This window comes from Trichechus manatus, unplaced genomic scaffold (assembly GCF_000243295.1).
Source record: "Trichechus manatus latirostris isolate Lorelei unplaced genomic scaffold, TriManLat1.0 scaffold00074, whole genome shotgun sequence".
NCBI lineage: Eukaryota > Metazoa > Chordata > Mammalia > Sirenia > Trichechidae > Trichechus > Trichechus manatus.
Window position 1 is genome coordinate 147,440 of NW_004444010.1, and position 12,192 is coordinate 159,631.

The window sequence follows — 12,192 nt, forward strand, 5'->3', positions numbered from 1 at the left end:
GGCCCTTTCTGTCTCTTGGGCTAATACTTCCCTTGTGTCTTTGGTGTTCTTCATTCTCCTTTATTCCAGGTGGTTGGGACCAACTGATGCATCTTAGATGGCCGCTTGTAAGCTTTTAAGATCCCAGACATGAATGGCATGAGAATTTCTAAGAATATTGATCTAATATTTCTATGATGCATGCTGTAAGTACATATTTATTATTTCTTTACAGAAGAAATTGTCAATCAAGTTAGGTAACATTGGTCACCTCATTTTTACCCTTTAAATACTGAATATGAGTTTAAAGATCTCAAGTCTTCCATGTGCTCCTTTTGTTGCTAATTTCAAAGGGATATTTGAGATTCTGCTTGTAATTTCTAGATTATTAATAAAACTGAGATTTTCTTCTAAATGCTAATTTATAGACTTGATTTCATAGTTAAGTTATACCAGATGGCTCTTAAAGATATACAATTATAACTTCCTTTTAGCAACAAAACGTTTGGTTTTCAACACCTTCAAGAATTATTGCAATAAATCCAAATTAGTATTATTCCAGTTCCTCATTGTAATATGGGAGTGAATCAATAAATTACATTAGCTGAAATCAGCTTAGATTGTTAGTAATTTAGTGATTTTTTTTCCCCAGTGGATACCTAGTGAACACCCACTATGCACAGATTTAGACTGGTTGTTGAAGATTCAAAAATAAAAGTCTCTGCTCCAAAGAGCTCACAGATTAATTAGTAAGAATCAACTCATTTTGAAATAATTGGTTATAACACAGAGGAAAATTTAAAGACAATCTGTTTCCCTTATTTCCTTGTTTTCTCCAGTTAAATCCAAGTAAAAGTATATTTCCTCCTTTTGTAAATTATATCATTAAACAAATTATTAATTAACGTTGAGAAATATATAGAATACTTCCTCAAAGAATAGGAATAGTATGATAGCTGAGAATGGTGTGAGCATCTATGAATGACGCTTGCATTATTTTTAAAATCAGCAGGTATCGGCAAAAGACATACTAGTACAGTATTTTCAAAAATAAGCTTTTACCTCAAGAACTATGGAGCACCGAAAAGAAGTGGTGTGCGGTACACAGACTAAACCAGTAAGCTTAGCCAAGAGCTTCAGGTTTCCTTGTAGAATGTTTCCAGCAAGAAGGTCGCGGGGATCCTAAAAGCTACCTAGGTGGTAGGCAGCATCTCCTATTTAAAGGTTTCATTTCTGCCTGGCCTACCGGTGAAACTCATTGGCCCGCGAGTACTTCCTTTCATCTGCAAGCACCCAACCCACTGCCCTGGAGTCATTCCGACTCCTAGGGACGCTGTAGGACAGTGTAGAACTGTCCCATAGAGCTGTATATCTTTACGGAAGATAACTGTCACATCGTTCCCCTGCGAGAGCAGCTAGTGTGTCCTGAACCGCTGACCTTTCAGTTTTCAGCCCAGCGCTTAACCACTACGTTATCAGGGCTCCTCGAGAAGTACCCAAACCAAAACCAAACTTGATTCCCACTTATAGCAACCCTATAGGACAGAGTAGAACTGCGCCATAGGGTTTCCAAGGCTTTAAATCTCTACGAAGCGGACTGCTATATCGTTCTACCCTAGAGCAGCTGGTGGGTTCTAACCTCTGACTTTTTGATTAGCAGCCGAGCGCTTTACCCACTGCGCTGCCAGGGCTCCTCTACAAACACCAAACTGAAAAAAACCAATTCCGCTGCGGTCGAGTCGATTCCAAGTCCTCCTAAAACCTAACTTAAAGGAGAGATCTGATTGGCTAAGACGTGATGACGCAGCGTACCTCAAGCCTATTGAAAATCTGCCTCCGCAAGCCTGGCTCAGATTCCGCTTCCCGATTGGTCCCTACGACAAGAGGGCAGGGACAGTTGCTGAAATTGACCTCTGGGCCCGGAACCCACGGCAAAAATGGCGGCGGCCAGGTGTTGGGGGCTCCTGCCTCGCATTCGGGGGCTCTCACTGCACACCGCGGCCAAGGTGGACGTCGTGGCTCCAGAGACGTCTGGCCCAGATGTCGCGTCGGCTCCCGTTGCGCGCTACCCGCCGATTGTGGCCTCCCTGACTGCCAAAAGCAAGGCGGCGCGGCAGCGGCGGATAGAGCGATGGCAGGCGGCGGTGCACGCGGCCGAGTCGGTGGATCAGAAATTGCGAATCCTGACGAAGATGCAGTTCATGAAGTACGTGGTTTACCCGCAGACCTTCGCCCGGAACGCCGACCGCTGGTACCAGGGTTTCACCAAGACCGTGTTCCTGTCGGGCCTGCCGTCGCCTCTGGTGGAGCCCGCGCCTGCGTTGGAACTGGCCTCCCTGCGCGCGGCCGCCTGTGACTGTCTCCTGCAGGAGCACTTCTACCTGCGGCGCAAGCGGCGCGCGCCCCTCTACCAGGACCGCGAGGCTATCGCTTCGCCCTTTCTGGACCAGCTGGTGGCCGCCCTGGTGGGCCTGCTCAGCCCGCACAACCCAGCCTTGGCAGCCGCGGCCATCGGTGAGTCCGGGGTCAGCCACACCTGGCGGGGAAGGTGGGGATTAAGAGGGAGCGGCTCCGCGGCCGTTGGCCCCATAGTCAAGTTTTCCTCTCAGCTTTGTCACTTTTTTCAGTCCTTTCGCTCCTACGCGGGAGCCAGCTTTAGTAGCAGTCACTGCGTTAGGATTTTGGAGATCGGATTCTGGTGCTTGCGCTGCCACCTACTAGTTGTACATCCCTGGACTAGTAGCCGAAGCTCACCAGGACTCCAGTCCTTGATTCTGTGACAGCCTAGCCAAATGGAAGAGCTGTGATGGTTAAGAGAAGGGGCTCTAAGAGAGTGGGGCAGATCTGGGATTGTCTTTTAACCTAATTTTTCGCATTTTAAAGACGGGGATTACGATAGTAGTATATTACCATAGAATTGTGAAGATTAAATGCAATATTAACTACAATACCAAACGTTTATTGAGTACTTAACTGTGTGCCAGGTTTCTGTATGCCAAATAATTTAATCCTCACAATAATTGTTCACAGTAGGTAGCATTGCTTTATAAATAAAAAATCTGAGGTGCAGAAACCTTAAATGCACGGAAGGCTTTATACCTGGTAGCTTTGGGGGCCAGGAATCAAACCCAGCCATTCTGGGTTCTCAGTAAACAATCAACAACTTCCATTAACTGTTCAGTGCAGACATGGAAAGTAGTTAACAGATGGACAGTTTTAAAAATCAACATTTCTGATTCGTTCATCGTTTTATATCTGCCACCCAGTAGGTAATTTAATAAATATTTATTGAATTAATGTTGGTATTACTATAGATGAGTGCTCAACTGAGGCTTGTCGTGTTCATGTTACTTCTCTCCCTCAGTTGGGAAGAAAATGGTCTTGAAGAAAACATGGGCTCTTGACTAGTCAATGAGTTACTAGATTGGTGGCCTGAGAAACCTTCCTTTACCTTGTCTGATCCTGGTTCTGCTTGTATAAGATGGACATGATGACAGCAATACTTAACTTTTGAGAATTATTGTGGAAATTGAATTAATAATTCATAGGATAGTTCTGACTCGTTACTACTTTTGTTTCTGGTGGCTGGTATTCCTGTTGGCCTTATTTTCTTTATGTTTCTTTTTGATTGAGAAAACTTTTAGGTTATTGTTCAGCATAGGATTGGCACACATATTTAAGTTGTGATAGTTTAAGTTAAATTACCACATGAATCAGACTAGATATCATACATCAAAGAGTAATTTTTTTTTTTTTTAATTAGACACAATCATTCTAAAGTTCTGTATTATTAAGTTAGTGTTCTTTAGTGTGCTAATGGTAGCCAATTTTATCTAAATGATCAAATGAAAAATGTTTTAATATCTTTTGGTAGATTGTAAGCGCCCAGTTCACTTTTACTGGATGCGTGGTGAAGAAATTATTCCAAGTGGTCATCGGAAAGGTCGAGTTGATGCTTTGCGATACCAGATAGATGATAAACCACACAACCAGATTCGAATATCCAAGCAGCTTACGGAGGTAAGGATTTGTATGTATGTATATAACTACTGACACATGATGTAGAAAATATCATCGGAGGACTAGATAATGAGCATGGTAGGATAAAAAAATTTGGATGGATCCTTGCTTTCAGGGTTCTTTCAGATGTCTGAAATTTTCTTTTAGCTTTTTAATCTTCTATGATATATTCTGCAGAGGTCAACTATTCATATTAACTGGGATGAAGTCATCCGTTTTCAGGACAATACACATCTTTATCTTAATGTAAAAACTTTAGTAATAGTTTATGATTGTATCTTAAAGTGGACGACATGGAAGCAGCAGTCAAGAAATCAAAGGACGTATTGCATTGGGTAAATCTACTGTAAAAGATCTTTAAAATCTTAAAACAAAGATGTCACTTTAATGACAAAGGTGCACCTGACCCAAGCCATGGTCTTTTCAGTCACCTCCTATGCATGTGAAAGCTGGGCAATGAAAAAGGAAGACTGAAGAAGAATTGACACATTAGAATTATGGTGTTAGAGAACAGTGTTGAATATACTGTGGACTGCCAGAAGAGCAAACTATTATTTCATTTAGAGAAAATGAAGGAAACCCTCCATGTGATGGATTGGCATAATAGCTGCAACAATGGACTGAAACATACCAAAGATTGTGAGGATGGCACAGGTCCAGGCAACGTTTCCTTCTGTCCGCTCTGGGGGAAGGTCCTTGACTCTTTTCAGCTTCTATTCTTAAGTTCTTGGTGATCATGTGGTGTGTAATTTCTCCTTCTTTGTGCTTGTTTAGTTGCTTGCTGAATCTACTCTTTAATATCTCAAAAGAGATTGATTTAAGACACACCTTACACTCATACTTGCCTCATTAATATAACAAAGAAAGTCTGTTCTCAATTGGGATTATAACCAGTCTGCTTCCATGAAGATTTCAGCCTTGCAAACCCTATGAAGCAGTTCTGCTCTGTCCTGTAGGGCCGCTGTAAGTTGGAATCATTGGGTTTGTTTTTTTTGGGGGGAGGGGGGGCATAGTTCAATCCATAACAGTTGCCATGAATCAGAACTGACTCAATAGCAACGAATAACAACAACACTAGGTAGTAATAAATCAGAGCATTTTGCAGTTATGAGGTAGGTCCTTTTAAGTATTTGGAGTTCTGGAGAACAGCTAGCATATTTTGAGTGTTGTCTGTAATGTCAGGGGTCAACACACTTTTTCTTTAAAAGATCCCAAAATACCAATCCAACTCATTGCCGTCAAGTCAATTCCAACTCATAGCAACTCTATAGGACAGAGTAGAGCTACTGCATAGTGTTTTCCAAGGCTGAAATCTTGATGAAAGCAGACTGCACATCTTTCTTCTCCTGAGCACCTGGTGGGTTTGAACTACCGATCTTTTGGTTAGCAGCCACACGCTTAACCACTGTGCCAGCAGGGCTTCTTTTAAAAGATCCAGTTAGTAAATATTTTAGGTTCCACAAGCCATAGGTTCTCTGTTGCAGCTACTCAGCTCTGCCGTTACAATGTAAAGGCTGCCATACACAATATGTAAACAAATGTGTTTCAGTAAAACTAATTTGTAAAAACAGGTGACTGGCTAGATTTGGGCCATTTGGTCTATTTTTAGACAAGGTGTTACCAAATCATTTCATAAAAACATTTAATATTTTAAAAACTCTAATAAGAATATGAATAAAATGCATACTGATACTGCTGTGAATTTAGTGTGTCTTTTCTTCTTTTTTAAGTTTGTACCACTGGATTATTCTGTTCCTATAGAAATCCCTGTTATGAATTGTAAGCCAGACAAACTTCCGTTATTCAAACGGCAATACGAGAACACCATATTTATTGGTAAGTTTCTCTTGACCTTTTATGCCATAAATGTGTTCAAAGTGTCCCATGTGTATTTAGATCATTAGCTACAGTGAAAAATTAACTCATGATGATTAAGAGGTTCAGACAGTTAGCAAACAGTGTAATTCATAACCTCATAATCTTGTGCACGAAAATTGGGAAGAGAATATTTTTTCAGTTCACCTTTTAAATTTTACTTAATTCTACTGAATAAGCAGTATTTTTTCATTGTTATGAAAATACACTAAAACATTTGCCAGCTTAACAATTTCTACATGTAAAATTCAGTGACATTGATTACATTCTTCATATTGTGCAACCATTATCACTATCCTTTTCCAAGTTATCCTACCACCATTAACATTAACTCAATGCCCCTAAGCAAAAACTCCCTGTTTTCCCCTCCTTCCCACCCAGTAATCTTTCTTTTCTTTATGTTTGTGAATAAGCAGTATTTAATTTTAGTTGTTCTTATTGGGCTTTGTTCATTTATTAGCTAGAATAACAAGTTTTGGACTGTACTTGAGACAGTGATTAGTTTTTTTTGGTTTTTTTGCAGAAGTCTCTTGTTTGTATTTAATCATTACAATTAAAATAATAAGGGAGGTTTTAAAAGTCATCAGGTATTTGTATCCTCTGGTGAATATGATGAGACAAGTAACAAAGCCCCCAATGATGACTGAAGGATTGGAGATAATTTAAATCATAGTTTTTATACATAGTTTTATGACTTATCCTCTGTCATAATGAGCTTGGTGATAGCTAGCGGATTGAGAGATTGTAGTTTCATGTGAAGTTTGTCTTCATTATAATCAATAAGAAAACCAACCATTCCAATTTGTGTGTTTTGAATACTGAGTACCTGATGTGTAAAGAAGAAAGATGGGTTTGAAGCTAATACTAAAGACATGTTCTACATGTGCATTTCACGTGAAATGTTTTTATTTCATTCTTTAGGCTCAAAAACAGCAGATCCATACTGTTATGGTCACACCCAGTTTCATTTGTTACCTGACAAGTTAAAAAGGGAAAGGCTTTTGAAACAGAACTGTGCCGATCAGATAGAAGTTGTTTTTCGAGCTAATGCTATTGCAAGCCTTTTCGCTTGGACTGGAGCACAAGCTATGTATCAAGGTAAAACTAGTTGTATGGTATTGCTGTTCTCGGAAGATATCCCTGGCATTTTAAGAATTTAATAGTTCAAATCATTTTCTTTGGGTTAAAATGTAGGTTGAATCACTTTGAGAAGTTTTGCATTGGCACAGAATACAGTGTTTTAAAAACCATAGTGAAATGTTTTGCATTTAAAATTGGCAAGTGCACTTAGGTAGTTACTTTGATCACCTCTGTGTGAATGTATTTTTTTCTGATCAGTTCCTCAAGTATGTCAGCAACCCTGTGGTCAAGTAAGTCAGCTCTTTGGAGATGACAACAGCTTCTTAAAGACATTTCTGAAGCTAGAAAAGGAAATGGTATAATAGAATATATTGTTAGAATTCATCAAGGCCATCCAGTATAATTTCTTTAAAGGTCACATCCAAGATGTGAATTAGGAGAGCATTCATTCATTCTGTAAACATTGATTGCCAGGCACTGTTAGCCCTGGAGATACAGTATTGAACAAGTCAGACAGATCCAGATCCTGCCCTGCTGGAGCTTATATCACAGTGGAGAAAGTGGAAGATAATAAACATGTAATATTTTTGGTTAGTGGTAATATTATGAAGAAAATATATTCAGAGTAAAGGGTGGAGTGGTTTATGGAATGAGTATATGAATGAGGTGTGGGGCAGAATCTGTTTAGAGTAATTCAGGAGATGTCTCTAAAAAATGACATTTGTACAGAGATCTGTATGGTCAGGAGGTAGCTATGCACAAATCTGAAGGAAGACACTTTTAGGCAAAAGGAACAGCAAGTAAGTGTCTGAGGTAGGAACAGGCTTGAAGTATTTAAGGAACAGTATGAAGGTTAATGAGGTAAGTGAGGGGGAGATCAATGGGAGGTGGTATAAAGGAAGCCACAGGCCAGATCACATAGGACTCCAGAGCCCATTGTGAGACATCTGAATTTTGTTTCAAAACTTAAAGTAATATAATGTACTACTAGATTAATCCTATATAAACACCCAGGAGGAATTTTAATACAGATTTAATTATTGCTAGGTTCACCTTTTTTCTTTATATATTTTATTAATCTTTAATTCAAAAATTGTTGGCTTACATTTCTGTAATAGAAATGAATGGAGAGAGTGAAAATAGGAATAGATAGAATCAGAGAAAGTAAGAGGAAACTTCTTTGAAGATATTAGAATGACACTTTTTTCTTGAAAGAAAAAGCACCTCTTTTTATGATAGAATAAATTCCATGTTTTAGCAATATTATTCATTGGTTATTTCCATTAAGACTGATATAAAATACGTACGGAGAAAGTTACTGCTTGATTGTGGTAGTTGGAGTTAAGTGTATTGAAGCCAGTCATCCTGCAACAGGAAGTACCTAGAAGATTTACATAGTGAAGTAAAGGTTCCTAAAGTTTATCAGATAGACATGCCAGGCAGTGACGACGGTTCATCAAACCAATTTTGAAATGTGGAACGAAGACACTGAGTTTGTCTAAGGACACTAGTGAAACCCTTAGAATGACAATTTTTCGGAAGGTGTTTTGTGTATGTGCGTGTGTTGATTTGATGAAGTAAATAGGCTTGATGATTATTAGGTGGAAAACATGACTCCATGTATTTCAGAGTAGAACTAACTCCATAGAGTTTTAAATGGCTATAATTTTACAGAAGGAGTCCTTGGGTGATACAGTGTTTAAGCACTGGACTGCTAACCAAAAGATTGGTGGTTCAAACCCACCCAGAGGCACCTTCTGACGATCTGCTTCTAAAAGGTTACAGCCTTGAAAACCCTGCAGAGCAGTTCTACTTGGCCATGAGTCAGAATTGACTCGGCAGCGACTAACCACAACAATCTTAAAGATGTAAATTGTTGCTAGGCCTGCCTTCTGTGGCACCAATGAGTGGATTCAAACCACCAACCTTTTGGTTAGTAGTTTGAGTACAAACTGCTTGTGCCACCCATGGATCTTTGGGGATACTAGAAGGTAGGAAGTAATTTTTAATGCAAAAATGGAATATAGGGTTAGAATGGAGAATAGAAAACTTTGAGATCTTCAGGAATTTGGCAGGTAAAATATCAAGGTTTTAGGATATATTTGATACGTTCTAATGTGTTAGATTTTGTTTGTTTTGCTAAAATATATTTGTAAATTTCAGCATAACTTTCTTCTACAGGATTCTGGAGTGAAGCAGATGTTACCCGGCCTTTTGTCTCCCAGGGCGTGATCACAGATGGAAAATACTTTTCCTTTTTCTGTTACCAGTTAAATACTTTGGCATTGACTGCACAAGCTGATCAGAATAACCCTCGTAAAAATATATGTTGGGGGACACACAGTAAGCCTCTTTATGAAACAATCGAAGATAATGAGGTAAAAGGTTTTAATGATGATGTTCTACTTCAGTTAGTTCATTTTCTACTGAGTAGACCAAAAGAGAACAACAAATCACAACTGTTGGAAAGCTAACAGAACATTTTGTTCAGGACTTTGGGGTTACTTAAATTTCACTAAAGTAACAATAAAAGGAATTTTAATAATGAGACTTGTAATGGTTAGATATTAACTGCATTAATTTTTTTCCTTTTTTTATTGTGGTAGATTTTACATATGTAACAAAGCATTTGACATCTCAACATTCTTTACATGTACAATTTAGTGACATTAATTGTATTCATCATGTTGTACAACCATCACCATTATCCTCTTCCATTTTTTTCCATCACTTTTAACATAAGCATTGATTCCCTTTTTCCTTTATTTTTCCCAGCTGCCTCTGGTAAACGCTAATAACCTTAGGTCTGTATACATTTGCCTGTTCTAGATATTTCATGTAAGTGCAACAACTATTTTATACATTAATATATGATTGAACTTCTCATTCTGCTCAAAATATGTCACTAAAAGATTTATTTTTACACATAGTATGTTGTTTAAAAATAACTTTATTTATGCGTGGCCAGTTGATGAGACTAATTGAGGTATTTTCAATACCTTGGCATTAATAGAGTTGGATTTTAAAAGTAATGTAAGGACAATACTTTAGATGTTGATCTTTTGTTGTTAATAACGCAGTATAGAGTTTCAGAGTCCTACCCAAACCCCTTCAAAACATGAACGATACTTTGCCCATAAAGCAGACTGAGGCCCAGGGGCATTAAGTGACACGTTGAAGATCCCACAGATGATTAATAGTAAAAGCAAAAAAACTCGTTGTTGTCAAGTCAATTCCGATTCATAGCAGCCCTTTTGGACAGAGTAGAACTGCCCCATATGGTTTCCAAGGCTATAATCTTTACGGAAGCAGACTGCCACATCTTTCTGCCACTGAGCGGCCGGTGGGTTCGAACCACCGACCTTTTGATTAGCAGCTGAGCACTTAACGACTGTGTCACCCCAGGGCTCCTTGATTAATAATAGAACTGGTAAATTATATTCAGCTTAGCTTCTTAGCACCTTTTAGAAGTAATGTTAACATATTTCAATCAGTGTCATTTGCTGTACCCCAAAGATTAGAAAACTAGCTTTAATATATTTGAAAATCAGTTGTCAGTAAAATTGTTAATCTTGTTGAGAATTAAGGTTCATTCAAATAATTTTTAGTGGGGACAAAGAATTGCTTTTCTAAGATCATCCTTGCACATTTTATATAACCTATTGTGAATATATAAAATATCCTATTTACTTTAGTCATATGACTAATTGCTCTATTTACTTTTCTTTTTCCTTAATAAGGAAGGCAAAGGCCATAGTTATATTGATAGATGCTTCAGGCTAGAAGCCTAGGGATTATTTATGACACATGATTGCTAAACTGAAGGACTATCAATTAAAAGAAGTAATGCATACTTTACAAGGCATTATGTAAGTGTTTCATCTCTAGCTCTCTCAATTTACCCAGAATGCCATGTAATTTACCTAGAATGCCATGTAATTTTACGCCACCATTCTTTTATTTAAACAGTGTCCTAAACTTGGAATTCTGTTCTTTTTTTTTTAACTGTTAGTCCTGTCCCAACCTGGGTACTGCTATTCCATTCATCCTTTATGGGAAAATGCAGATGTATAGAGAGCACCTGTACTAAACTCCAAGTAAAATGAGATCTCTTAATCTTATCTCTTGCTTTCTAACTCAGTGAATTTGAGTTGTCCTCAATTTCCTGCTTCTGTAAAACAATAATCTCAACAAATTGTAAGGTTAAATGAGCACGTGAAAGTGCTCTTAAAATACTAATTAAAATAATGTTGGGATTCAGTTGAAATGTCATTTCTTTCCTAAGCTTTCCCTGATTATATTTATTTCCTATTTAATTGTCAAACGGTCAGCAGTTTGAATCCACCAGCTCCTTGGATACCCTACTGGGCAGTTCTACTCTGTCCTATAGTTTTGCTACGAGTCGGAATCGACTTGACGGTAATGGGTTTGTTTTTTTTTAAAAAATTCTTATTTTATCGTATTACTTGTTTCATTCCCTTGTAACAGTTTTTCTTATTTTCAAATGTTGAGGAAAACACACCTCACACATATATCCATATATATTGGGATGTCATATAGCACTTATATGCTAGGACCTGATATAAGTATTTTACACATATTAGCTAATTTAATCTTCATGACCGTTCCATAAATTAGGTACTGTTATTTCCATTTTGCAGATGAGGAAATGGCACAGACAGCCCAATAACATGTTGAAGGTCAAACAGGTTAGAAAGTAGCAGGGTTGGAATTTTAACCCAGGTCTGACTCCAGAGTCAACTTTTACTTTTCCAATAATGCAGTATATAGATTGTGGTCAGTGCTACAGTACAACACTGGTACGAGTTTAGATAAAAGGTAGGTTAATTCTGACCAACCAATATAAAACCTGTATCTTAGGGCAAGTGGCATTTGAACTGGTTCTTTTTTTAATTTCTTTTTTAATAATATTTTATTGTGTTTTTCGTGAAAGTCTACCCAGCAAGTTAGGTTCCCATTGGACAATTTCTATACAGATTGATCAGTGACATTAGTTACATTTTCCACATTGTGTTGACCTTCTCTTTAATTATGTTCTGTTTGTTCTATTTCCAGTACTCTAGTTTCCCTGCCCCCTTATCATCTCATCTTTGCTTTGGATTAAATGTTGACCTTTTGGACTCATACAGATTTTTTTTAGTAGCGCACTGATCTAACGGGTAATATCCTTTACTTTTGTGTGTCACTCTGCTTTTCTGCTAAAAAGGTGATCTCAGG

At 38.1% G+C, this 12,192-nt stretch overlaps 1 protein-coding gene across 1 annotated transcript; it reads left to right on the forward strand.

Annotated features, from left to right (window-relative positions):
* Positions 1-1,901: 1,901 nt before the first annotated feature.
* Positions 1,902-11,974, forward strand: MRPS30 (mitochondrial ribosomal protein S30). Its single transcript, XM_004380446.2, has 5 exons — positions 1,902-2,493; positions 3,854-3,999; positions 5,730-5,835; positions 6,796-6,972; positions 9,136-11,974. The coding sequence occupies exons 1-5, from the start codon at positions 1,917-1,919 to the stop codon at positions 9,426-9,428; spliced, it is 1,299 nt and encodes a 432-aa protein (XP_004380503.1). The 5' UTR covers positions 1,902-1,916; the 3' UTR covers positions 9,429-11,974.
* The last annotated feature ends 218 nt before the right edge of the window (positions 11,975-12,192 follow it).

Bases quoted from the DNA above. Each gene is read 5' to 3' on its own strand.
- MRPS30 (XM_004380446.2), top strand. From the start codon at position 1,917: ATGGCGGCGGCCAGGTGTTGGGGGCTCCTGCCTCGCATTCGGGGGCTC. The intron at 2,494-3,853 runs GTGAGTCCGGGG...ATCTTTTGGTAG, and splicing joins CTTGGCAGCCGCGGCCATCG to ATTGTAAGCGCCCAGTTCAC. The intron at 6,973-9,135 runs GTAAAACTAGTT...TTTCTTCTACAG, and splicing joins AGCACAAGCTATGTATCAAG to GATTCTGGAGTGAAGCAGAT.